Here is a 27,943-nt window from a genome sequence, read left to right as displayed (position 1 = left end):
GACATTAAACTCGAAGAAAAAGAAGAAGAAGAAGAAAAAGAAGAAGAGGAAGAAGAAGAAGAAAAAGAAGAAGAAGCAGCAGCAACAGCGAGAGGTATAAGTCGGCTATGGACAATCTGCGGGTGCTCGAGCTTTACAGTGGGATCGGAGGGATGCATTACGCTCTACAGGGTAAGCTTATCGTTATTAGACACCGATTTCTCCTTGTTTTAGACAATCTAAAGCGCTAAACCTTACCAGTTAAACATGTATTCTCTCTGACACGTTGTCCGTCTCTGGAGCGGGTTATGATGCGGAAAACTCCATTCACAAGTCAGCCTGTGTTTCGGATCATCCAGTTTACCTGTTAACCGATGAATGGCTTATCTCTCCCAATTAGTTTGTTTGAGATGATCCAGACGGCCCAGACCTGCGCATTTTTGTTATGGAGTATTGGCAATAACTGCGTAGGACATGGAAAATGTCGTGGGGGAAAGCAGCGCGTAGTTATGAGGCATGTGACTGCAAGCACTGAATTAAACACTATTTTTCGTGTTATAACATTGATTTTTGCCATTGAACAAGCATTTCCATTTCCCTTTTACACTTTACTGCCACCGATGCTTTATTTAACACCCCTGTCTTTACATCATGAACATGATCATGAATGTGTGTCACAACAACTATAAGAACAGACACATCTTAAACCGTCCTGATGATTCTGTTCTTGGTAGCTTTCTTGAGAGGGTGAAATAGGAACATTGGCTGATGGTCCTATTTCACCCTTTCTTTGAGCAGTCATTCATATTTGAATGAGTCAAATCTCACACAATTTAACACTGTCAATAAACAGATGACAAAAAAATAAATATTTGGTTATGAAAAAAGCCCCTTCATCATCCCTTTCTAAGGGATCAAAACACGGTGATCCAAAATAAAGTTACAAAGTGCACATCATTGTAAACTAGGACTCAGGCTATAGTGCAGTTAAACCATGGCTTAAGTTTCCTTTTAACATAATAGCATCCATATGCCTCTGTTGAAAGCCATCCATTGTCGCCTGGTTTTGACAAGGAGGCGGCAGAGAATTCGCATTCGCTGTGTGTTTGGCCATCAAGTGGTATTTCAGACTGGATGTGCTACGTTGATAATTCAGTTTACACCGACAATGCACACAGATGACTTTGGTCTTGTTAGTCGACGCCATCTGGCAACTTTTTGAAACTAAACTTTCCATTCAGAATCTTGTTCGCATCCATTTCGGCTTTCGCACCTGACGTCCACACAAACCAGTAGCCTACTCTTTTACAGCTAGAGAGCAGGCAAGACCAAAGACGCGCGTGGGGCGTGCCTCTTGTTTTTTTTTTCAGGTTTACAACCGGATCCTGTAGTTTTTCTTACGTTACTAGCAGTGGCCACAGCGTATAAAACATTACAAGTTCACTAGGTCACAAAGAGCATTAATCTCACGATAAAAAAAATGATGCCGTTAAATTGATTTGCGTTAACGCTTTAATAGTGCAATATTTTTGACAGCACTATTAAAAATCCATTTAGAGACCAATAAACAAATAATTCCATGCAAATTTTATATTTAAACCAGATTTTATTAACATAAACATGAGCAACATGAACACAAACATTTCATTTCATAACATTGTCATTTCATAACATACTAACCGTGTTTTTGTGTGTGTGTGCATGTGCATATGTGCCACTAACCCCAGGCCTTTTTGAACTTTGCCCAATCTTTGCCCAATCCTCGCATGAACAACATGAACACAAACAATTCATTTCATTTCATGAACAGATAAAAATCTAACCCTGTGTGTGTGTGTGTGTGTGTGTGTGTGTGTGTGCATGCGTGCGTGTGTGTAGGCATATGTGCTGCTAACCCCAGGCCTTTTTGAACTTTGCCCAATCTTGGCTGGTCAACTTAAGAGTAGCGTGAGGTTGCTGGCTCAGGTTCTGCAATGACAGAGAGAGAGAACAAGAGAACATCTTTCTTTTAGTAATATATAATGTCTGGCACTTGTGGCCACAGGAACAAGTTATTTTCTCCTGACTGCCGCATGGAGGTAACTTGTACTTCCTCTCCCACAACCTGAAGGACCTGGCCTACATAGGGAAGATCATCATAGGTGACAATGACAAACTTCCCACTCAAGTCTTGAAGAGGTTGTTTCTTTGGTGGCTCAGGAGTGCTTAAGTGAAAGTGAAATGGCATGCTTTTAATTTTTTTTTTCTTATATTGTGCAAAGATGAACAAACCATTGTTTCTGAAATATTAGCAAAATGACTCAAATATCAAAAAATATTTCAAATAATACTAAAAATTAAGCACTTAAAGTTTATTAATCATCAATTGAATATAAAAAGCACAAAAACTGCCAATCTAGGACATATGATGGAAAACAGTCTTTAGTGGTTGCACCACATGATCATTGGTCGCACCACATGATATTTTCAAGTTCAGTTAAATCTTACTGAGACAGGATTAGCCACATAAGCAAAGCTAGCTAGCTTCCCACAAAAGGTCACTCTGAAATTTGTAATAAAAATACATATTTGTGGAAATAACTTAAATGTATTGTTTTTTTTGTTTTGTTTTTTGAGGTCATACCACATGTGGCAACTCCATTACAGCAGTTAAAAACATTCTTTAAAAAAAAAAAAAAAAAAATTTGAAAGAGTCACAAACCTTCTTTCAGCTCCCATAGCTCTATGACAAAATGGTGGATGATGCAGCTTCCTGTCTTTGAGTAGATTCCAAAATAAAAGTTCCAAAAGTGGTCATTTCTTGATGGTCGCACCACATGATATTTGATGAAATGGACATCATCGGACAAAGTTTGTTTGTATATTATGAGAGAAATATAACTGCAAAAGCTTTGCAATTTTGTACAGGAATACAAAACACTTTGTAAATCATGCCAAATAGGGCAGAAAATAAATTGTAATTGATGTAGAGTAATTTAAAAGAAGTTTTCAAAACAGCAGTCATGGCTGGACGGTTGCGCCACATGATATTTTGACACTTTAAATTACAGAAAAATTACAAATAACTCCTGATTTTTGAAAAGTTGAAGTGACTACATATATAGGAGAGATACCCCATATAGATTGTATATTTTTGTACATTTAAGCCTTTTTTAACTTTAAAAAAAATACAGCCAGACAGAATATTTAGGCGTCACGTCATTGACCCTTTAACGATTTTCCCTTTTTGTTTATTTTTGTGTATTTTAAATTCTGTTTTAACATCGTGAATCTCATCGCTAATTCTACCGAGCCCTGAATGCATTGTTACTGTTAATGGAATGCTCTTGCTGTCTTTCTCCTGCTCCAAGCTGTCTTCTATCTTGCCTCCTTTTTGTAATCTTTTTTTTTTTTAACCATCTTGTTTTGTTTGGTGCTTATATGAATTACAAGCAGTTTGTGTTAGCATGTTACTACCTTTTTATCCACCTCACCATGATGGATTTGATGTGGTGTTGAAAATTCATGTAGTGGCACAGTTAAATCAAGTTTACAAAATCTTTATCTGTAGCTTATAATATGTTTTTCTTCCTCCAGAGAGCGGCATACCTGGCCAGATAGTGGCTGCCATCGACATAAACACCACAGCTAATCAAATCTACAGACACAATTTCCCTGACACTCCCATCTGGAATAAGACCATTGAGGTAAGTGACAGTGGAGGGTTTAGGCACGACTGCAAGCATTTGAACAAGACAGTGATTGAAACCTCTAAGCACTTCAGTTTGTCTGTTGCTCGGCGACTGGCAACCTTTTCAGGGTGTTGCCCTACTTTTCTGCTAAGACAGGATGTAGCCTCCGGATGGGGATGGGTGTAGGGCTGGGCGATAAAACGATAGCGATATGTCTCGCGATAGACATAAATGCGTTCGATAAAACATTCAATAATTTTTTTTTCTTTGTCGGAAGAAACCTGAAGTTGCGAAGCGAGGTTGGTTGCATGAACAAAGGCACTCGCTCTCAGGTAACCGAGCAATGTAGGGAGTAATCGCTAATCAGTGAGAGAGACACGCTAACACGCCAATCATGTAACATTATCAAGTTTGGTTGCACCATCTCGTCTCATGTTTGATGCTTCGCGAGGAGTGAGATGAGAAATAGAAAGTGAGCGCCGCAGCGAGCAAAGAAATTGTCGATAAAACAGGAAAGTCAGCTCGCCGGTATGGCAGTTTTTTGGATTTTATAAGTTGGACCATAGTCAGACCAATGTGGTTTGTAACTTATGCAAGACTGTCGTCCCCACCAAGACCGGTAATACCACAAACTTATTTAACCACCTTAGCCGCGCTCACTCTTTGGAGCGCAGCCGTATTCGCCAACATCCGCCAACCGCAGCACCACCACACAAGCAGCTGATGCAGAGGTACTCTGCTTCAGTGCCTGATGACAAATCATCTAAAAGGCACGAAGACATAACGGAGGCAGCGGCATATCCTATAGCTAAAGACATGCTTCCGCTGAGCACTGTGGAGAAGCCAGGTTATAAACATCTCTTAAACTTTTTTTTTTTTTTTTTTTTTAAACACACTTGCAATAAAAATATAATTGAATAGTTCATGTATGTTTAGAGTAAGAAGAGTGACTAAAGTTGTTCATATGTCTAGGCTGGTTTTATAGTTCAGTCAATCTTACTGTACTGTCTATTTGTTTGTATGTTACAGATGTCAAATCTACCTCAGTTTCTGCTATGTTTCCAAAACACTTCATATATCTGAAAACATTTTATTCAGCAGAAGTTGAATCAGCTTGTGAACTTCCTGCACTAAATCTGCAGAAAAAAAGTTCTCAGGTTTCTCTCTGTTTACATTTTTACACTTCTTTTTACATTTATTATTTGAGTGTTTTCCATGGTTGTGTTGACAATTCCTTTCCTTTCTTCCTTGATAGCTGAGGGGATAATAATCAGAGGAAGGTTCAATTTAAAATAATAATGTTTAAAATGAATGTATTTTTCTCCCGGTCCTTATTTTAAATAGGTCATAAAAAATATCAATAATTATTGATATCGACCAATATAAAACACTTATATCGCATCAGCCGTATCGCCCAGCCCTAGATGGATGACCAACAAAATTAAAATACACAAATGTATAGATGTTATGATACACAGCTCCAAACCAGAGTTGTGGGGTGGATTGTTTACTTTCCATTGTTATTACTTTTTAAAACTTTTTCTGTCTTTTTTATGACATTTTTTAGGGCATTACACTAGATGACTTCAATAAATTATCTTTTGACATGATTTTGATGAGCCCTCCTTGCCAGCCTTTCACCAGGTAGGTCTTATTTTATATTAGAGACTGGTGATATAACCTAAAATTTATATCACGTTATTTCATGTTTTTGCTTGTTTGTTTTGTTTTGTAAAGAATTATTCTATCTTGTTTCACTTTATCAGCAGTATAAAGAATCATATCTTAAAGAAAAAGCAAACAGGTGTGTTTATTGGCTCCAAATAGGTAACAAACCATAATAACAAAACCAGCTGAGCTTGTGTTGCAGTATGAAGTCTGCAGGTCTGTAGGTCTGGCTATGTGAGATGAAATAAAAAGCAACGTGAAAAAACTGTTTCCCACATCCAAGTTACTACTCTGGTGAATTAAATGGCTTCAAATAAGGCTTAATGCTGACATAGTTTCTCTTGCCTGTCCCTCAATATTAAATACTCAATATTGCTCCTGTTTGTGGGTCTACAATAGATGCTACTAACCACATTCGCCAGCTTCTCTCCTCAGGCTGAGACTCCACAATCCGCAGTCAGCCCTAAAAAGAATTTTTTTAAACTTTTTTTTTTTCATTTCTTTGTATTATTTTTGGCTTGTGAGTAGCATAAATTGGCTACAACTTGTACTTGTACTACTTGCACCATAACTAATTAAAAATCACATTGCAGGGCAGCATGACATGCGCGCAGTTCAGGCGGTCAATGCTCATACTACGAAGCACCAGTCGTAACTTGTAGCATACCAGAATGACAGGGAGAAACTCAGCTAAAAGCCTCTGCCAAGCATTGCCACCCAAACGAAACTATAATATTCTAATAACTAACTAATTCATACCCAAAGTGGGGGTGGTGGCACCAAGGAACAAGTGGTGACACTGTCGCCTCAGAGCTAGAAGGTCCCGGGTTCGATTCTCACTGTGGGCGCCAGGGGTGTGTCCTCCACCATGGCTTCGGTGCCTGCTGCTCCAGGAAAGGGGCCTTTCCATGTGGAGTTTGCATGTTCTCCCCGTGTTCACCTGGGGTTTCCTCCTTAAAAAAACCCCACTAAAAACATGCTGACCAGTGGTGACGAACAGGAACTGGGTCCCCGGGCGCCAGTCAGATGGCAGCCCACCGCTCCTGGGGCCTCATGTACAAAGGGTGCGTACGCACAAAAACGTGGTGTACACTCTTTCTCACAGCAAATTTCAGATGTATCAAGAGTGAAATGACTGTGGAAATGTGCGGTGCCTCACGCCAACTTCATGGCTGGCGTACGCACCTTTCTACAGCTGTTGATCCTTTGGTGACATTAGAGGTGATGCTGGAATGTGCACATCAGAGACACATGAACAATTAACACTGATGAACAATTAACACACCCACGTGTCTGCAATTACATGAGTGGATATAAAAGTATGCGCAAAGTGGTGCAAAAAAGCAGTATTCGAAGATATTGCAAATGGTGCAATGTGAAGAAAGCGTGTGTTCAGAGACAGAGAGGATTTACTGGCACTTATTTCACATTTTTTGAAGAAGATGGATGGATGGATGGATGGATGGATGGATGGATGGATGGATGGATGGATGGATTTCACATTGTATTTATCACAATGGCAAGACAGTAGACAATGTGAGTGATTTTCCTTTAACCTATTTGGTGAATTTGATAATTTTGAAGACACACACAAGCGGTCAGAGGTGCACTTGCCCTCTGAAATGATACTTTGTATCACGTGACATAACTTTAAGTGTAAACGTAAATTTATTTGTGTAATTGTCCTAATATTTATCCCCGTGATGCGCATTCAGCGTGTCTGTCCCCAAATTCTATCCCGTCTTCACAGCATCATTACTAGTCAGTGGTTAAAGTTAGTGACTTGCTGTTTGTTGCTGGTTAAACTACAGCTTAAAGGTCCCATATTATGAAAAACCAACTTTTTCTGGGTTTTGGGGTGTTATTTTGGGTCTCTGGTGCTGCCACACACATACAAAGTGTGAAATAAGACCGTTCGCGCTATTTCCAGTGAGATACGGATTTCTGAAAACACCCTTCCACACGAGCCATTCGCAATTGTCGGTCGCTAATACGCAATAAGGGAACATGTTCCCGCCCACCAGCCAGCGCTCCCTCCCCATCTCCCTGGTGTCTCTCCACCCACCAGATACAGCGCTACCACAGATAGGCCATTTCGTTATCGAAAGCACCGTGTAGGTAGGTGCGCTACACGCATGGTTCTGTTGTTGGCTGTAAAGAGCAGCACAAATCGCTCCATCGGCTCCCAGCCGCAGTGGACAAAAGAGCGGCATGGATTGAATTCATTTTTGAAGGCAACGTCCCATCTACAGTTGGCAAAAACCTGCTGGTGTGTGCTAACCACTTCAAGGCTGACTGTTTTTCCAACCTCGGTCAGTACGAGGCAGGATTAGCTGAGAGACTTCATCTAAAGGAGGGCTCACTTCCAACTTCGCGTAGAATACCTGCAGAGGAAGGACATGTAAGTATACAAATAATTAGCTGTGTGTTTCTTTTGTAGATTAGCGCGAACTCTTGCGTGTTGTAGCGTGCTTGTTTTGCCATTGAGAACGACGTAAGGCTAACCGCTAGCTTCGAGACTACGGCTTCAGCCGTCAAACGTTAGCTCGCTGCTACCGTAGCTTCTGGTACATCACACCACGTTTCTGGTCTTGTAAATGATTTAGTGCATGTCCGAGGGAGATGCCAGCATTTACAAATGTTTAGCTGTCCTCATTTTTCAGTTCTACACGAACTAACAAAGTAGCGTTTTGCCATATAGCACAAGCTAACGCTAACCGCTAGCTTCTAGTTAGCAATCAGCACGGTCTTCATATGCAACCCCAGTGACCAGGTCGGTCAAGCGATACATACACGGTGGCTTCATCGGGTCTAAGCTTTGGAATTTGTGAAAATAATGCATTTGGAAATATCTTCTAAACTGGTGTATGTTAGAAAAGCCCAGGGCAAAGCGAGTGTATGGTTGAGACTGCTGCATCCCAGCACAATTTACACTCCAAGCATTTTTTCTCTGGATTTTATTTATGAGTGATCCTTTTTTACGCTGCATGCAGCTGTTGGCATAGCTATACACGTAAGATAAAGCTGATGTCACTTCTCTCTTTTTACATAGGCCAGTGCATCATTACAGTTACCTGCTGTTGATCAAGTGTAGCAGTGAGCTGTTGCAGCCTTTAGTGCTTGAATTGACACTGTAAAAATATACTTTTGCACTGCATTACAGCGAGAATGCTGTTAGAGGACAAACCACCACATCATCAGGGGATCCTCTTTTCAAATTGAGCTTTCCAAAGTTCATGAAGAGAGAGTGCAGTGAAGACTGAGGCCACATTCGTGTTAACTTTTTTTTTTTACTCAAGAAACAAACATTTATATTGTACATGTCACACAATAAATAAACCAAAAACTACACACTTAACCACAGAATTCAAAGTGCAAAATGTCACTATATTAACAGTTGTTGAATAATCCAATAAATGATACTAATGATTTATGTTTTCTGTGTGTCTGTGTATTGCACAGGGTATATTGATGATTTGATGGACATGCACGTGATGGGATGACTACACAAATCTTCTGGCCAAGGAAGCTCCAGCACCAGCTCACAAAACTCATATAGGCTAGATACCTGTAACAACTGAGAAAATTGAACATTATGTTAGTCAAAAGGTTCTATAATGTCAACATCTGTATTCACATTTTTCTAATATGGATTCAGTGATTCCTTCACTTGTACTGTATTTCCATGTACAAATATTCATGTCAATAAATATGTATTCTATATCTATAAAATGTTTCATGTGAATAAATGTGTAATATACAGTATTTGCTAAGAAAAAACTTGGCTATATGTTCAAGAAAAGATATAACTGACTTTATTTAGTTTATTATGGTGTATGAACAATGAAGTTAGTTAAGATGAAACTCGCTGCTCTGTCCCCCATAGCTGTAAAGGACCGTAGTCAACCCTGTAAGTGTTGTATGCACATTTAGGCAAACAGGTTCGAAACCTGGATGGTCAATCATGCCTGGAGGCCTTTCATCCAGCTGCTGCAGCCGTCTTGTAACCTGTTATGCATAACATAAGGTCAGTATCTACAGTGGCATGTTTTCTGCAATCATACACTGCAATCATACTGTAAGTGCAGGTAAAGATACTGTGACCTGTGGCACCTCCTGGCAGCATATATGTTCTCAGGCTCTGAAAGCATTGTTGCACAATTTCCACATGTGTACTGATACAATCAAATAAAAAAAAAAAAGACAATTCATGCACGTATAAAGCTAAAGAAATAAGAAACGTTGCATACCAGCATTTTCAGCCAATAACAGCACCCCTTTTTTTTTACATTTGAATGTGTGTGCTCTAGCTAGCTACTTTTCCTCAGCCTGAAGTGAATGGTCAGTAGTGCTGCTCAGCAGTGTCGTCTGTGTGCTCTGCCCCTGCATGTGTAAATGAGACGGAGCGCTGAAACTAACAGCGCAGTTAGACTGGTCAATGTCTCAGCAACCCAGTGACTACTAGAAACCCCCTCCTCTTTATGTAAACAACCAGGACCTTCGGACTCTCTGCTTTCATATGATACCAGGCTTGTGTGGTTTGTGTGACGTGGTGAAATCAGCAGACGCGCTGAAGTGGACATAAGCTATTTCAGTGTTTTCGTCACATGCCCATATGATTTATTGCTGTATGAATTATGTTTCGTTTGGGTGCAAATGCTTGGTAGAGGCTTTTAGCTGAGTTTCTCCCCGTCATTCTGGTATGCTACAAGTTAGGATTGGTGCTTCCTAGCGTGAGCGTTGACAGTCTGAACTGCGGGCCTCTCATGCTGCCTCCTGTACAGGCGGTGCTCATACTGAAGAGAAAAAAATAGAAAGACGTTTTTAGACTAACCTTTCAGAAGCGTCCTGCTGAATTCTCTGAGGTTCTGTAGGAGCCTCCCCTCCCTCAGGATCCGATTCAGGTTCGAACACGTACGTTCAACTACTGACGAACTCGGTCTGATTACTGCCGCCATGTCCGCTACTTTCACATGCATAGTGCAACGTGAGCCTACGCTCTCCCCGTTACCATGGTAACATGGGTGGGACAGCAAAATAAGTAAAATATACAACAATAGAACTGTAACAGTAGTAAAATAAAAAATCTCACAATATACATATATGTACACAAGTCTTTTTTTTTTTTAATTAACAGAGGCACAGATTGTTTTTTCAAGGGAGTCCAAGTAGAGCGTTAATGTAACGCATATGGTTGTGGCAATGTCACTGACAAGTAGAGTCAGAGGTGAAGTGTGAAGTGTCAGGGGGGGTTCCGGGCCTTGTTAATAAGGCTGACAGCAGACGGGAAAAAACTGTTCTTGTGGCGTGAGGTTTTGGTCCTGATGGACCGCAGCCTCCTGCCAGAGGGGAGTGTCTCAAAGAGTTTATGTCCAGGGTGGGAGGGATTAGCCACAATCTTTCCTGCACGCCTCAGGGTTCTGGAGGTGTACAGGTCCTGGAGAGACGGGAGATTGCAGCCGGTCACCTTCTCTGCAGACCGAATGACATGCTGCAGTCTGCCCTTGTCCTTGGCAGTGGCAGCAGCGTACCAGATGGTGATGGAGGAGCTGAGGATGGACTCAATGATGGCTGTGTAGAAGTGCACCATCATTGTCTTTGGCAGACTGAATTTCTTCAGTTGCCGTAGGAAGTACATCCTCTGCTGTGCTTTCTTGATGGGGGAGCTGATGTTCGGCTCCCACTTGAGGTCCTGGGAGATGATAGTTCCCAGGAAGCGGAAGGACTCCACAGTGTCAATAGTAGAGTCACAGAGGGTGATGGGGGCAGGTGATGCTGAGTTTTTCCTAAAGTCCACAACCATCTCCACTGTCTTTAGAGCATTGAGCTCTAGGTTGTTCTGGTTGCACCAGGTCACCAGATGGTCAACCTCCCACCTGTAGGCAGACTCGTCGCCATCAGAGATGAGTCCGATGAGAGTGGTGTCGTCCGCAAACTTCAGCAGCTTGACAGACTGATGACTGGAGGTGCAGCTGTTGGTGTACAGGGAGAAGAGCAGAGGAGAAAGAATGCAGCCCTGAGGGGATCCGGTGCTGATGGTCTTTGAGTCGGAGAAGTGTTTCCCCAGCTTCACGCACTGTTTCCTGTCAGACAGGAAGTCTCTAATCCATCTGCAGGTGGAGTCAGGCACGCTCAGCTGGGAGAGCTTCTCCTGGAACAGGGTTGGAATGATGGTGTTAAAGGCAGAGCTGAAATCCACAAACAGGATCCTGGCGTAGGTTCCTGCGGAGTCCAGGTGCTGGAGGATGAGGTGGAGGGCCAGGTTGACCGCGTCGTCTACAGACCTGTTGGCTCTGTAGGCAAACTGCAGGGGGTCCAGGAGAGGGTCGGTGATGTCTTTGAGGTGTGAGAGCACAAGGCGCTCGAAGGACTTCATGACCACAGAGGTCAGGGCAACAGGTCTGAAGTCATTAAGTCCTGTAGTCCTTGGCTTCTTGGGAACTGGGATGATGGTTGAGGACTTGAAGCAGGCTGGCACGTGACATGTCTCCAGTGAGGTGTTAAAAATGTCTGTGAACACTGGAGACAGATGATCAGCACAGTGCTTTAAGGCGGATGGGGAGATAGAATCTGGTCCAGCTGCTTTCCGGTGGTTCTGTCTCCTGAAGAGTTTGTTGACATCTCTCTCATGAATGGAAAGAGTCGTCACTGAGGTGGGTGGGGTGGGGTGGGGCGGGGTCCTTTAAGGTGGGAATTGGTGGAGGTGACTGGAGCTGGAGCTGTTGGGAGGTGTCTTGGGGGAGATGGTTGCTGGACTGTCCCTTTGCCTTTCAAAGCGGCAGTAGAACTCATTCAGGTCGTTGGCTAGGCGTCGATTGTTGATTGACTGGGGGGCTTTAGGCTTGTAGTTGGTGATTTGCCTAAGCCCTTTCCAGACAGACGCAGAGTCATTAGCTGAGAAGTGGTGTTGGAGCTTCTCAGAGTACAGCCGTTTAGCCTCTTTCACCGCCTTGCTAAACCTGTACTTCGCCTCTCTGAATCTGTCTTTGTCCCCACTCCTGAAGGCCTCTTCCTTTGCCAACCTTAGCTGTCTGAGTTTGGCTGTGAACCAGGGTTTGTCATTGTTGTAACTCACCCTGGTGCGTGATGGAACACAGCAGTCCTCACAGAAGCTGATGTAGGACGTCACAGCCTCCGTGTACTCATCCAGACTGTTGGTAGCAGTCCTGAACACATCCCAGTCAGTAGAGTCCAAACACGCCTGGAGATCCTCCACAGCCTCACTCGTCCACTTCCTTGATGTCCTCACTACGGGTTTGCAGAGCTTTAGTTTCTGCCTGTACGTAGGAATCAGGTGGACCATGACATGGTCGGAGTGGCCGAGTGCGGCGCGGGTGACTGCGTGATAAGCATCCCTGACAGTGGTGTAACAGTGATCCAGAATATTCTCCTCTCTGGTCGGGCATTTAATAAACTGTCTGTATTTGGGGAGTTCGTGAGTGAGGTTACCTTTGTTAAAGTCGCCAAGGACAATAACTAAAGAGTCTGGGTCTGTCTCCTGCACACGCAGTATCTGGTCTGCGAGGGCACGCTGTGCGTCTTGCACGTTGGCCTGCGGTGGGATGTAAACGCCAACCAGAATGAATGAAGCAAACTCACAGGGTGAATAAAAAGGCTTACAGTTTATGAAGAAAGATTCCAGGTCAGGAGAACAGTGCTGCTGGATCATTGTCAAGTCCTTGCACCAACCACTGTTGATGTAGAAACAGATTCCTCCACCTTTAGTTTTGCCGGAAAGTGTTATGCCCCTATAGACCTATATACACAGCATTTTTGTAATGACGGTAATGAAACCGTTGCTATTTTTAGATACCGTTGGATACCTTATTACCGGATTACTGGATTACCGCCCAACCCTACCTGACACTAAATAAGATGCATTTGTTTTGTACCGAACCTTACTTGACAACATTTGACTATAATGACATGACCTGAAAAGAGGTGGACAACAGCTACATTGTGTTCCACAAACGTAACTGTTTGTGGAACACTACTAACTAAGAAAACAGACAGTGGTGTGCAGAGAGCATATTAATCAGAAAATAGCTGGACTTTGTTTCTTGTTGTTTTACCCAATGGGTTCACAGTTATCATTATAGCAAATGAAATTACTGGTCACTGGGTGAAACTTTCAGTTGCTGCAGTGAAAGATTAAGTTAATTATGTAGGTTAGAATTAAAATTGTGGCTCTTGCAATTTGGAAAATATGCTCTTTCAACTTTTGATTTCAATAAAAAGTAGTAGTAACTGTAACTGCAGCATCCTGAAGCCAGACTCTGAAGGGTAAATTAGTGTGTCCAGCTGGTGACAGTCAAACCAAGTTCAGTCTGGTGTTGGTGGGCGTTTCACTCTTGCTTGATTTGCACATTTTTATAGCTCTTTTGTCCCTTTTCTATTCAATTCAGTTTTATTTATATAGCACCAAATCACAACAGGAGATGTCTCAGAACACTTTCCTATGGAGCTGTTATACACCAAACTCTTTTATCTACAGAGACCCAACAATTCCCCCATGAGCAGGCTCTGGGTGGGTGGCCATTTGCCTCGACTGGTTGGATGAGAGAAAGCGAGAGAGAGACATAATTGGAATAGACTTAGACTTTACTTTATTGATCCCAATTTGGGAAATTATTTTGTTGCAGCAGCAGTTTAAACATACACATACACATAAACATAAAATATATACAATAAGAAGAATAAGGATGAGTAATGAAAACTAAGAGGAAAAGAATGTTCTCAAAAAATATAACTAAGAGTATAAACATGGAATAACAGCAACTCTTAAAATATAACTAAGTATATAAACATAGAATCACAGTAACAGTGACAGTGGATGTAATAATGGAAGTATGACTAATAGTAGTAGCAGTTGCAGCTGATGTTGGGCAGGGCCATGGCTGGAGCTATAATCCACAATCTAGATTCAGCCACTCCATGGGAACCTGCAAGACCATAAAGCACTAAGACTCTGGGGGAAAAAGCTCAGTTAGTGACATGCCTAGGTAGGACATGAAAGCGTGTAGATGGAGAGGGAGAGAAGAACAGAGGAGCTCAATGTATCTTTGGAGGTTCCCCGACAGTCTAATCCTGTAGCAAAAAGGAAAGTTTTAAGACTACTCTTAAATGTAGAGACAGTGTCAGCCTCCCGGACAAAGACTGGAAGATGGTTCCTCAGGAGAGAAGCTTGACAGCTAAAGGTTCTGTCTGCATGTAAGCCTGCATTCTGGGAATGCAGTGTTCTAGTGGGGTAATAAGGTACTATGAGCTCTTTAAGATAAGATGGTGCCTGACCATTTATGGCTTTGTGTGTAAGAGGGAGGATTTTAAATTCTATTCTAAATTTTACAAGGAGCCAGTGCAGAGTAGCTAATATGTGGATGATCTCTCTGACTCATTTTTGTCAGAACACATGCTGTATTGTTCTGGAGCAACTGAAGAATATTCAACAACAGTTTTGGGCAGCCTGATAGTAAGGAATTACAATAATCCAACCTGGAAGTTACGATTGCATGGACTAGTTTTTCCTGCATCGTTTACCTGATTTTTGCAATGTTAGGTAGGTTAAAAAAAAGGCAGTCCTTGAAATTAGTTTTACATGGGAGTGAAAGGACATGTCCTGATCAAAGATAACTCCCAGATTCTTTACAGTGGTGCTGAAGGCCAGTGCAATGGCATCCATAACTGCTATGTCATCAGAAAGTGAGTTTCTAAGGCGTTTAGGGCCTAATAATATAACTTCAGTTAAGTCCGAGTTTAGCAACAGAAAATTGCAGGTCATCCAGGTCTTCATTTCCTGAAGACACGCTTGTAGTCTACGTAACTAATTGATTACCAGAGGTCACAGGAGGTTTGCACAATTTTGTCTGCCGTGAGGTTGTGAGGTTACCAAAATTATATTTGTGTCTCTGTGTCCAGTCTCTGCAATAGGATACCATGGTCAGTGTTCTCAAATACAGCACTAAGATCTAATAAGACTTGTACAGAGACAAGTCTGATGGAAATTGAAGGTCATTTGTAACTTTAACCAGTGCTGTCCCTGTGCTATGATGCACTCTTAATCCTGACTGGAAATCCTCAGATAAGCTATTGTTGTGTAGAAAGTCACACAGCTGATTAGCAATTGGTTTCTCAAGAATTTTTGAGAGAAAGGGAAGATTGGATCTAGGTCTATAGTTGGCTAACCCTAAGCCTGACCCCTGGATCAAGAGTAGGCTTTTTAAAAAGAGGATTTATTGCAGCTCCTTTAAATGACTGTGGTATGTAGCCCGTTGATAAAGACAGATTGATCATGTCTAATAAAGAAGAGCCAACAATTATTGAAATTAGTTGGCGAAGGTCAACAGGTAAAAAACAGTCTAAAACTGCGACAGGTTTAGTACAATTTCTGTAGTTTCTGTGTATGAAAATAAATCAGTACCTGTTGACGGCAGGAGCTGATGAATTCTGTCTCTAAAAGTAAGAATTTTATTATTGAAGAAGTTCATGAAATAATTGCTACTGAGGGCTAAGGGAATGCATGGTTCAATGACTCTCGGCCTGGCTACAGTGCTGAAGAGAAACCTGGGATTGTTCTTATTTTCCTCTATTAGTGCAGAGTAATAGGCTGCTCCAGCACTGTGGAGGGCTTTCCTGTATGTTTTAAGACTGTCTTGCCAGGCAAAACAAAATTCTTCCAAATTGGTGGAATGTCATTTTGTTTCTACTTTTTGCAAAGCTTGCTTGAATTTGTGTGTTTGGGGGGTATACCAGCCGATTTGACTTGTTATAGTATACCGCTCTCCAAATTTATATCTGAGTTCTCTGAGTTTCTATCAAGTTTAGTCCTTAAAACAGAAAGAGTAATTATTGTAGGCGACTTTAATGTACATGTCAACGTTGATAATGACAGCCTGAGCACTGTGTTTATCTCATTAGTGGACTCAGTTTCTGTCAGAATGTACATGAACCTCACAGAATCCTCTTTTATCGGGCCATCATTTAATAACTTTTGAATTCATATTACCAGACTACCTGCCAGTGGGCAGGTATTCCTAGATTGGACTCCTGTCTGTCTGCCTGTCTGTAGGTAAATTTAAGGATATGATCCCATCAGCATCAATGCCATGTCTCAATACAACAGAGGACTCCTATACTAACTTCAGTCCCTCCCAAATTGACTGCCTCGTTGATGGGGCTACGGGTTTGTTGCGTATGACACTTGACTCTGTTGCTTCTCTCAAAAAGAAGATAAAATAACAGGAGGTTAGCTCTATGCACTGTTTTCCAGGTTTGATGTGAAAGAGTAAGAACAAGGCTTTCAAATGAGTTATAATTGAGTTTAAGTTTAGGGTTGATTAATAGGCTTCAGTCAAAAATGGCTGCAACTCCCCCTCCTCGGCCGCGGCCTCAAGAATGTGAGTATTAATATGGCTCAGAGGAGTAGCTTCATTTAGGCTAACATACTCTTCATGACACAACCACAATGGTCTGATATCAACTCATTTACTAAAACAGCTTTAGAGGACAGAGATCTGATGTTAAGGAGTCCAAATTTGATTCTCCTGTCACGTTGTACTATTGCAGTGGTTGTTTATTTTTGTTTTAATTTTTATTATATTTTTATGTTTAAGTCGTCTTTTCTGTACTTTTGGTCTCTTTCTGTTTTTACTAATATAGTATTTAGTATTTATTTTATTTTATCATCGTAACCTTTTTCTAAATCATCACATTAAATGTCTTACCAATTTAAAACTACTTTGCCACTGAAGTCTTTGTTTCTTTCTATGTGCAGGATAGGACTTCAAGGTGACATTGCTGACCTCAGAACCAAGAGCTTCCTGTACATCCTTGATCTTTTTCCAAGGTCTTCAATCTCCAGATTTAGCTTTTTGTTGTCCTTTGTTCAGTTTCAATGAATAAGTGTTTTGATATCAGAGCTGCTTATAATAACTTATATTAATAACAATGGTTTAACTACTTGGCTTTGTGAACAGTTATTCAACAACTGTTTGAAAATTGACAGTTATGTCATGAGTTGGCCAAAATGCGAAATGAAATCCTTTGAGAAAGAAACACCACTCTGTAGCATTTTGGTGTTTTAAAAGAGAGACAGTGGACTCATTGCAATTCCAAAAGACCAACAGAGTCGTCTTTTTTTTTTTTTTTTTTTTTTTTTTAATAAACAATGTAGGAACAAGTCTGACCTATGATTCCGTTAAACTTCTAAGCATATCATATTGTTGTTTCAGGGTTCTGGCAATGCTTATCCTCAGTTTGTAAAGCTAACTCAAGTAGCCAAACCTGTAGAGCAAGTGAGCTGGGTGTGGTCTGTCACAGTGCGGTGTTCCTCAGAGCCTCTCAGAAACTACCAGTCAGTGTATTCCATGCTGTCCGGAAACATGTCAGTTGCAGCTGGACCATCACCTCACCATAGTCTTTGATAGTTGAGCACTCTTCAATACCATCTGTATTGATTTGAGTGTCCCAGGGCCCACGGGGATTGGAGCGATATGCATTTGTTATGGTGGTGCAAAAGTGATCCAGTGTATCAGCTCTGTGTGTGGCACGCATAACAAGCTGCTTGTAGCTCTCTTCTTCACAAGAATTAGAGTTTGGCTCGGAGTTTTCCACACAGGAAATTTGGCTTAGCCAGTGAGCATTGTGCTTGTTGGCAGGCAGCTTGGAGGGGAATGTAAACACCTGCAAGGATGAGAGACAAGGCTTCTCTGTGGGAGTATAATATGATCAACACTATTTAAAAAATGATTCCAGGATACTGGAACAATGTTGATATGCTTTTACTGCATCCACACCAGCTGCTATTGATGTAAAAACACATACTTTGATTTCCCACAAGTTGCATTGTCCCAGTCAGTTCCAATAAGATGGAATCCAGGTAAACCCAAAGCAGTGTTGGTCTCCAGTCTCCCATGCGGAAAACATACTAATGGATTTCCTTCAATAAACTCAAAAAGTTGGAGATGAAGCAGCTGGCATTAATTCTCTGACATTTAGAATCATATTCTGATTGTAGCTGTAATGCATAATGAAGAGGAAACAAGATATAAATACACAAAGAATTGGGAGTGTGAAACGTCATGGTTTCCAACACAGAAGTTAGGAGCCAATTTAAGTATCTAATTATTATCCACAATCACTTTGATATCACAACCAGGCAGCAATATTGGTCAGAAAACATTCAAATATGTTGAGGAGATTTATGTGATATTTTAGTGCTCTAACGCATTAAATAACAGCATAACAACACAGACAATTCTCCACCTTAGTGGACAATTGTATTCTACTAAAGCTGCTTTACAAGAGAGTGTACCCTCTTGTAGTGAAATCACTGACCCCTGCATGCATGCATACATACATACATACATACACTTGGAAAAAGTGAAGATTGGAAACATAGATGGCGTGAATGGAACTCATCTTTCTCACACATTTGCTATGTCTGAAATGAAAAGATTAATTTATCTAGATTCCACTTGTCATAAACATTCAGATTAACAGTGTTCTATCCTTGCAGTAACCCATATATTTCATAAGCCGCTCTCCATTTTCAGAGAGCTGCTTATGAATTCTTAATCACATAGGTCTATGGTGTATCACAGAACTGTTGTTTAAAAGATAGGATTACTTCTACATTCATTGTTTCTTTCAATATCTTAAGAAAGAACTGTCACAACAGCACATTATTCACAAAATATTTTAATACTTGCCAAATGGAATTGTAGTTTCCGTTTTTTTAAACTAGAGTTCAAAACCTGTGTTTTTCCCCCACCATTCCATACTCTGAAGGTGTGCAGCAATGCTTTTTTTGTTACCCACCTTCATGTCTGACCGCTTTGTTTAAATGCTGCAGACACAGTGCCATAAGTTCTTTTACACTGAGCCTTTATTAGGTTAGATTAGATCAACTTTACTGTCATCACACAGAGTACAAACACTGAGACAATGAAATGCAGTTTACCATCTAACCAGAAGTAAAGTGCAGAGTAATAAATAGTGGTAATATATAGAAATATAGTAATGGTTAGATATGGATAGACTAAGATATTTACAGTATGAACAGTATGGATTGTAGGAGCGTAGCGTGGAAGGTATGAGTTGTGGATTCCACACGCAAATTTCTAATCTTTATAATAATTTATAATCTGTCCTCTCTGTAGTGGACCAAGGACGGATATGTTTGCAATGTTTCTGTCAGTAAAGCCTCTCATCCTCTCTTTCATATTGCAATATGTCGCCAGGCTGTGCAGGTTGCCCCGCTTCATCTTGTTGGAGAATGTGAAAGGCTTTGAGAAATCCTCCACCAGGTAATGGTGGAGTCTAATAGTGTCCAATAGAAAAAAAATACTATTTCACATTTTCTAGCATTTGCATGCATACCCTGTGTGTACCTTGTGATCTATGATTTTTACCAATGAGGGAAGTAGACTGACAGACTGATCATCTATTAATGGTATAAATGCAAATGCAATTGAGAAATCTGTAGCGGTGCGTCTGTCTACAAGGTACTCACTTTTAGGATGTACTGCTGATCTTTTCCTCCTTATCAGCGAATACAATAAAGTAACTCACATTGTTAACAGATTAAAAAGTGTCTCTTAAATTACCTTTGCCCAGATCTTTACCCTTGTGTAATCAGTGACTCAGATTAGGTCCGCTACTTCTCGACTAACTATTTTGGAATAATTCAGCTATGACTCTGGTGATAATTGGCTCTTATTGCCCACAGTAATGATGTTCTAGATCTTTCCTCATATTACTGTATACTACTATTCTCCAGGGATCATTTGGTGAAAACACTGAAGGAATGTGGATACACTTTCCAGGAGATCATGGTCTCACCCACAAGTGTAAGAAAGACACACTGTATGACTGCTTTCATTAAATATATCTGCACTGTGGAAGTTATGTATACAAAGTTATATTTGTATCACTGTTGTATGCTTAATCCAGGTTGGGATCCCAAATTCAAGGTTGCGTTATTTCCTGATTGCTAAGATTTCAACAGAAAAGGTAAGGCTCACTGAAGGTAATCATGGTATCATGAAATATATCAAAGAAATGTTTTAGACACACAAGGAGAATTAATTAAGGGAGGACTATTGTGACTCACAGGAAGTGGACTTGAAATTTGAGTCCTTCTCTCACATTTTCTGTGGTCAGTTGCTCAGCAGCTCCAGTGAGACAGCTTCTGTTCATAAACGGTTTGGGAACCCCAAGTGATTTGAGCTAGATATCTCCAAATGTAAAGGGTTCCAAATGTAAGGCTTTCACTGCTGAATATGACAAGAAATGGATTTGAATTGGTAGTACTTTTGCTAATTACATACCTGTAAAATATGCTGGATCTTGTTTTTGTACGATTAGCTAGTTAGATCTTACTGGGGAATAGTCAGTTGAGACTGTGTAAAGTGTAGACAGATGTAGGATCTGATGCAGATTCACAATTCTGATACAGACACACAAGGTACCCGTGAGCATTTGTATGAAACTCACCAGGCTTTCAACTAACTCCACTGTAAACCCATCCTGCAATTTCCTGAATCAAGCTTTTCTTAATCCTAGTAGTAACAAGTAACTGGTAGTTTTGATGCCTAAACCTAATCAAACTGCAACATGTTAAAAAGACCTTCTGGCAATAAGGCTTTGCAAGGCTTACATGAGACGGCAAAGAGTATGAGTGTGAAGAGGTGTTGGTATTTGACAGAATGTATTGTCTTAAACCTGGTATTACTGCAGTTGCAAATAAATATGAGGCTACGCTACTATTATTATTATTATCATACTATTTGTAAAATCATATTCGAGTGGAGGTTGTGTAGGATTGTTTCTGACTTGCATGATCCAGTTTCCAATGCCTCCAGAGCATTGTAAAGTCTCAACTCAAAGTTTATTGAAAAAGATAGTGTCATTATCAAAAATCACAACATGTTTTTATCGTATTTTAACGTAGTATTTTGCTTCAAAACATTGCTGCTGCCGATTAGCCCTTCAGAGACAACATTTCACTATAGTCAAAAACCTGTTTGCTCTCCCGCTTTCTGGACACAAGTGAGGCAGGCACCTCTATTAAGGGGCCTTTCTGTGTGGAGTTTGCATGTTCTCCCCGTGTTGACCCGGGGTTTCCTCCGTAATAACCCCCACTAACAACATGCAAGAAGATCACCGCCTGACCAATGGTGACGATAAGGGATGGGTCCCCGGGCGCGGGCACCGGCATCGGCTGGCAGCTGGCAGCCCACCGCTCCTGGTCTGCCACGGAGGATCGACAGACCGAGGATGGGTCAAATGCGGAAAAATAATTTCATGGAAGCATGGCGTGTGTGCATGTAGTGTGCAACTAACTATGTGTGATAAATGAAAGTACATTTCTTCTTCTTCTTCTTCTTCTTCTTCTTCTTCTTCTTCTTCTTCTTCTTCTTCTATTAGCAATTATCTAGCAATAGGTCACCAACCTAGAAGGTTCAGACACACACGATCCATTGATGGATGTCAAGCTAGCTGATCAGGGTGGCTGTTTCTCAGGAGGTAGAGCGGTCGTCCACCTATCAGGAGGTTGGTGGTTCAATCCCGGGCCTCGGCAGCCCACTTGCCGAAGTATCCTTCGGCAAGATACTGAACCCCAAAACTGCCCCCGATACTGTGCCATTGATGTGTTGATTCATATGTACGTTGCTTTGGATAAAAGCATCTGCCAAATGACTAATTGTAGTTGATCATACTCATTTTCTATGGAGTGCAGGAGATCCGCCTGTGTGGTGTGTGATGGATACAGCACAGCAAAATAATGGACCAGTCGCTGTATCTAAATTTACACAATTATCATCAACCTTCTGCAAATGAGCCCATCTGGCACAATGCACCAGGATTGCGAAAATCAGATCAGTCATTCTAGTACTCTCTTCCTGCTTTGCCTACTTCTCACCTAAAATGGCAGTTCAGTATATTTGTATTTTAGTGTACTTTTTAGCTGTTATATATGAGAAAGCTTGTGAATCATGGGGGATTTCTTGGGTCTCTCTAGATTAAAAGTATAGTCTGTACCTGCTCTATGCAGGAATTGTCCTGAGACAACTTCTGTTGTGATTTGGCAATATATATATAAAATTTAGTTGAATTGAACATGCCCATTCTCCATACCTGGGGCGGCCATGTTGGAAAAAGGATGGGCCAAAACTTAGCACTGCCCAGGCATGATGTCTCGCTCCAGCCAGAGCTTTCAGTGGCCAGGTGAGTTCAGACGTATTCTCATTGGATTCTGTGTGTCTTTACCTAAAGGCGGTGATTATTATTTTCTCATTATTTTATGGTTTATTGGATTAACCTGCTGTGTACATGTATTTGTAATGATGAGACTGATTAGTTAAATTCATTTAAGACAGGTGATTTAATAAAAAAAAGCTAATTTATTTAATCCCATGAATCACTTGATTTGGGACAGTCAGATGACTTCAAGGACTACATATTTTTGAATGGTCTTTCATGGTTTTAAATTGTAGAAGGTCCTCTTTTCAACTACATTATATTTTGTTTAAATGTTTTCCAGAAAAGTCACATTTTGTTTGTGGAGAACAAATTGCTGTATACTGCTTCATCCAGACTGACAAGTGAAAGGATAGAAAGAGACAAAGTTATCACTTAGCAACCAATAAATAAGAATATAAGAAATCAGTCATTGGTAAAACACATTAGACATTTAGCATCAAACTCTGTGCAGATTTTAATTGGAACAGGTTCCTGTTTCAGTGTCAAGTGCATAATGATACATATGCATGTTTTTTTGTTTGTTTGTTTTTACAAAATATGTAATTTTAGATTTTAGATGCTTCTCCACATCCTACCAAGAGCAATTCCCCTGAGCAGTCCACAGCCTTGTGTCCTCCCCACCCTGGTACCTGCCAGCCAGAGGAGGAAATGCAGGAGGGTCATATCCTCTATAAACTAGAGACAGTAATGGATGCCCAGAGGAAGAGAAATCAGAACAATGATCTGTCTATCAGGCAGATCCAAGACTTCTTGGAGCCACGGATGGAAGTAAACATGGAACATTATCTCCTTCCTCCTAAAATACTGCTGCGATATGCTCTGCTCTTGGACATTGTTCAGCCCACATGCAGGAGGTCTATTTGCTTTACCAAAGGGTGGGTACAGTAACTGTCTTCATCTAACTGTCACTGTCTTCACTTATTTCATTGTTATGTCTTACTAGTAACTGCCACCACGTGTGCATGCATTTGTGTGTTTGTGTGTGGGGCTGGAATCGTTTATTTTGAGTTTTTAAGCAACAGAATGGGGACTTTTTGAAAAATTAGGGCATTTTGCCCAGTTCTCACAATTTCAGAGTGCTGTTTGAAGGTCCAGACTTGGTTTTAAGGGTTGGGTTAGGATTAGGCTTAAGTTAGCGTTAGGTTGTGATGGTTAAGCTTAAATTGAGGGGAATGCATTATGTCACCGAGGGTCCTCGCAAGGGTAGAATTAGAAGTGTGTATGCCTGTGAATATTCTCATTCATCCAGGTCATTGTAAGCTTCAGGGCATTCAATCGATCGCAATTGGACTTGGTCAGTTTGTCTTGGAAGACATTTTGCCTCTCATCTGAGCAGGCTTCATCAGTTCATGCGCACCAGACTAGATAGGACAGCTCTAGTCTAATGAAATGGTGTTAGGTTCAAGTATTTATCCTCTGAGTGAGGCCAACCCCCAAAACCAAGGATGGTATCACACTATTGTGAGGCAAACGATCCCCCATTAAGGCGGGTAAGAGTGCTACCCTCGTTAGTGTCCCATTCTTGACATTGGGAGGCTCAACACATGGCTCAAGGAGCCTCCCAATGACAAGAATAAGACACTAACGAGGCAGACGACTGTCGTTGACACCCAAGGGTCGCACTCTACCCCGCCTTAATGGGGGGTCAACAACAACATTATGTTGTGAACTGAATGAAAATAATAACAACACATGAAGCGAAATCCAATTTTGACATATTGACACAGACCCAAGGATTTTGGTAGTAAAAAGAGATTGTACCTGACCGATTAGATGGATAGTATATAATTTGGGCTGGTCCACTTTGGATCATAGGTTGGGTCTACCTCTAATCTGAATGATTTAAGAGTGAAAAAGAGGTCTTAAAAACTTGATAGTGTATCTCATCTCTACTGTTTTTTGTCTAGTTGGTCGATCAGTGCTGAAAAGATAATTTAGTGATGTGGCTATTTGACTGTGTCTTTTATCCATAGCTATGGACGGTATGTGGAGGGAACCGGCTCAGTACTACAGTGCTGCATGGAAACAGAGGTAGGTTTTGGCTTTTTTTTTTTTCTTTCTTTTTGGCTGTACTTGAATATTGCTCCTTCCTTCTGTGTCATCACTCAATTCCAAATTTGGTATAGCCATATTATTTATGAGTCACAGTCACATTTAATATTCTACTTTAAGTTTCTACTCTGACAATAGAAACAAAAGTATGTACATGAGCTATATACAACAGCTGTATCGGCAGGTGCACTGAAACAGTGACTGCAATCACAGAGAGCAGGAGGGAATAGAATGCAGGTTTAACCATCTTCCTCCCTCCCTCACTTTTGTTTTCTATACAGGAAGGAAGACCTTAAAATGTCCAGTTTCGTGCATTGCAACTAAAACTGGACTAATGTGGTCTTTCATCTTGGTTCTGGTTCTCAGCTGAGCTGCAGAGTTTTGAATGAGTTGAAAGTCTCTCACTGTTTTTTTTTTTTGTTTTGTTTTGTTTTTTGTTTTTAATGAAGCCAGTAAATAGCGTGTTACAGTAACTGAATCAGTTTGAAATAAGGCATGAATCAGTTTTTCAGCATCTTTATTTATAAATGGTTGCACTCAAGCAATGTTTCTAAGGTGGAAAGATTATGTTTCCGCCACCCCGTTAAATTGGGACTTGAGCCTTCGATCTCAATCTAGAATAACACCAAGACCCGTGACCTCAGATTTAATTCAAGGAGTTCCTCAGATTATTAAATTGTATTTCTCTTTTTGTTTTAGGTCTATAGATCAATACAATTATTAACACATCTCAGCTTGCCTTACCCAAGTCCTACTGAGCATCAGAGCAACAGACATTTTTATGCTCGTGTGATGAATTCTTTTGTTTTGTGTGCTCTGCAGTTGGAGAGTGTGTTTAGAGGTCTGGACCAGTATTCTGAAGAGGAGAAACTCCAGAGGCTGTTGAAATTGAAACTTCGTTATTTTACTCCCAGAGAAGTTGCCAACTTCATGGGTTTCCCTCAAAGCTTCTGTAAGTGAAAAACCTTTGTCTCTTCTAGGCCTCTTTTCAGATTACACTTTGTATCCCTCAAAATGATTTGCAGCCGGTCATGCTGAGTGGGCTGTAGTATCCCCTGCTACCAGGTATTCTGAAAATTTGTTTAGAATAAAAGTTCAATCCGGCCAGATGCATGTAGAGTGGAAATCTATCTTTGGAGTGTTACTGTTCACATAAGGTGACATTAATATGATTCTACTGTATTTTTTATAAAATGAAAAATCACTTATATGTGCAACATGCCACATTTTATTCATATATAGTGATTTTGCTCTTGGTTGTAAAATACAACCAGTAGCTCGATTGCCCTGAAGTTTGGAGATTTGGCAAAGAACTTATTTCATGATATTTATGCTTAAACGTCATCTAACTAACTCCTGGAGGAGAGAGGGAGGAATAGAAAGCATGCACATGTTGGTGAGCGAGAGAGAGGGAGCATGAGTACATGCATGTAAAAGTCATTAAAAAAAAACTTTCTCTGATAATCATGTAATGCCATTCTGTATAATTATCTTATTTATCAGTGAAAATACAGAATATAAATTGCACAGTAGTTTGGAAGGCTGACAGTCACAACCAGAGATTAAACCATGACAGCTGTCTCATATAAGTATTGTAAATCCATGTCATACACTTCTCTCCTGTCTGAAATGGCTGTATTCAGTCCACTACATTCATATGGGCTATGATATCCTGATCATGGGCCCCATCGCTCTCTTTCATGCAATGTCAGTCCCTCTTCATTCTCTTTCAGTTTTCATGCTTGACAAATTGCTGAGGCTGTTTTGTGTTCTGCTTCGTTTTCTGTTTTCATTTGTCTTTGCGGTTCATCCAGTTTAGAATGTATTAGAGTTGTAATGATGCTGGAGAATAGCCTTTTTCATCGCTGTGACCACTTCCCGACAAACTAACAGGCACAGTGCCTTGCCTGTTACTTCATCAAAAAACAATCTAAACATTTCTCTTGGAAAGCGTGACACCTCGCATCTACTTATGTTTTGTTGACAGGTGCATTTATGTACCAACATGATATCAACACTGTGTGTGATGAAACTGATTTTTGTATTTATGACCAGCCTCAAGGGCCAGATCTAGCTGTCCCGCACACCGTATATGGCCTGGAGGCTGGAGGTTCCCCACCCCTGATATAAATTATCCCTGCCATTCAAATGAATGTAAAAACAATTAACATTGTACAGAGTTTTTCTCTTTTTCAGAGAGGCAATATGTTTGGGGCGGCTGTGGCTCAGGGAGGTAGAACGGTCGTCCACCAATCAGAAGTTCGGTGGTTCAATCCCTGGCCTCGGCAGTCCACATGCCGAAGTATCCTTGGGCAAGATACTGAACCCCAAAACTGCCCCCGATGCTGTGGCATCGGTGTGTGAATCCATATGTACGTCGCTTTGATTAAAAGCGTCTCCCAAATGACTAATTGTAATTTTAAGTGTTCGTCAATATTCCCTCTCAAAACTGAATGGCAGTAGAATTTAAAAATGAGTGACATCAATGTGTCCAAGTGAAGAATTGTTTTTTTAGCCTGCTACATTACTTTTTAAGTACATTAGTCTTTTTTTTGCAAATCCTTGTCTAAATTATATTGAGCCTTTTTATAGTGTTGGGTGGATTGCATGTCCAAGTGATCCTTACTTTTGAATTTTATTTTATGTTATATATTTTTAAAATATTTTTCTGAATTTATTTTGCAGCCTTTCCAGAGCAGATTGCTATCAAGCAGCAATACAGAGTCCTTGGAAACAGCCTAAATGTTGTGGTGGTGGCCAAACTCCTACAGCTACTGGTTTTCTAGCTCTTGAGACACACTGGAGAAGGAAACCATCTTTTTTGTCACTGTACATTACAATATAGATTGGTTTCTACCCAATGGCTGTGTCTGAAAATGTACTGTCTGGTTTTTATTAGGGATGTTTAATGTGTACGTTACTTACTTACAAACAGTATGTGTCTTTTGGCTGAACTTGAATGTTTGTTTTCAGTGAGTACAGATTTTCTAATAATCAAAAAAAACAAAACACTGAAATGTAAAGCATTTTTTGTTTTGATTTGTTTTTTAATCCAATTGATCATTGATGCATTTTCCCTGGGGTATTCTTATTAATGCTACCTGGCAATATTTATTTAAAAATCAAAATCATTTCAATATATGTTTTTACATTTGCTAGTATGTATCAATAAATATCCTTTCTCTGTTTACTTAGATTTTTATATTTTCCTTCAATTCCATACACACCGGTGGTCACGTTTAGGAGAAACTGGACTGATCTCCAAAAGGCATAAAGTTAAAGCTGAAACATCCACTTTTGAATCATCTATT

General features: G+C 40.6%; 1 protein-coding gene and 1 long non-coding RNA gene across 4 annotated transcripts; both read left to right on the top strand.

The window, feature by feature from the left end:
* Window positions 1-33: 33 nt before the first annotated feature.
* On the top strand, window positions 34-27,943 carry trdmt1 (tRNA aspartic acid methyltransferase 1). 3 transcript variants are annotated; one of them, XM_070986342.1, is made up of 12 exons: window positions 51-171; window positions 380-493; window positions 3,556-3,665; window positions 5,218-5,294; window positions 17,089-17,160; window positions 19,556-19,621; window positions 20,095-20,164; window positions 20,268-20,327; window positions 23,130-23,455; window positions 24,554-24,611; window positions 25,455-25,584; window positions 27,318-27,934. In XM_070986342.1, exons 4-12 carry the CDS (start codon window positions 5,257-5,259, stop codon window positions 27,416-27,418), a joined length of 921 nt encoding a protein of 306 aa, XP_070842443.1. In that variant the 5' UTR covers window positions 51-171; window positions 380-493; window positions 3,556-3,665; window positions 5,218-5,256; the 3' UTR covers window positions 27,419-27,934. The 3 variants fall into 3 exon arrangements, 2 of the variants coding, with proteins under 2 accessions (XP_070842442.1, XP_070842443.1); XM_070986341.1 differs by lacking the exon at window positions 380-493 and having other exon boundaries at window positions 34-171; window positions 27,318-27,936; XR_011603292.1 differs by lacking the exons at window positions 380-493; window positions 23,130-23,455 and having other exon boundaries at window positions 34-171; window positions 27,318-27,943.
* On the top strand, window positions 17,501-18,492 carry LOC139346960 (uncharacterized). The gene is made up of 2 exons (XR_011603293.1): window positions 17,501-17,587; window positions 17,983-18,492. It is a non-coding gene; the product is annotated as an uncharacterized lncRNA (long non-coding RNA).

Source organism: Chaetodon trifascialis, chromosome 18, assembly GCF_039877785.1.
Source record: "Chaetodon trifascialis isolate fChaTrf1 chromosome 18, fChaTrf1.hap1, whole genome shotgun sequence".
Lineage (NCBI taxonomy): Eukaryota > Metazoa > Chordata > Actinopteri > Chaetodontiformes > Chaetodontidae > Chaetodon > Chaetodon trifascialis.
This window is presented reverse-complemented; position numbering and strand designations above follow the sequence as displayed.

Excerpts from the sequence above, each read along its gene's own strand:
- trdmt1 (XM_070986341.1), top strand. The coding sequence starts at position 108 with ATGGACAATCTGCGGGTGCTCGAGCTTTACAGTGGGATCGGAGGGATG. Across the intron at positions 172-3,555 it reads GATGCATTACGCTCTACAGG|AGAGCGGCATACCTGGCCAG; the intron begins GTAAGCTTATCG and ends TTCTTCCTCCAG. Across the intron at positions 17,161-19,555 it reads ATCCTTGATCTTTTTCCAAG|GCTGTGCAGGTTGCCCCGCT; the intron begins GTCTTCAATCTC and ends ATATGTCGCCAG.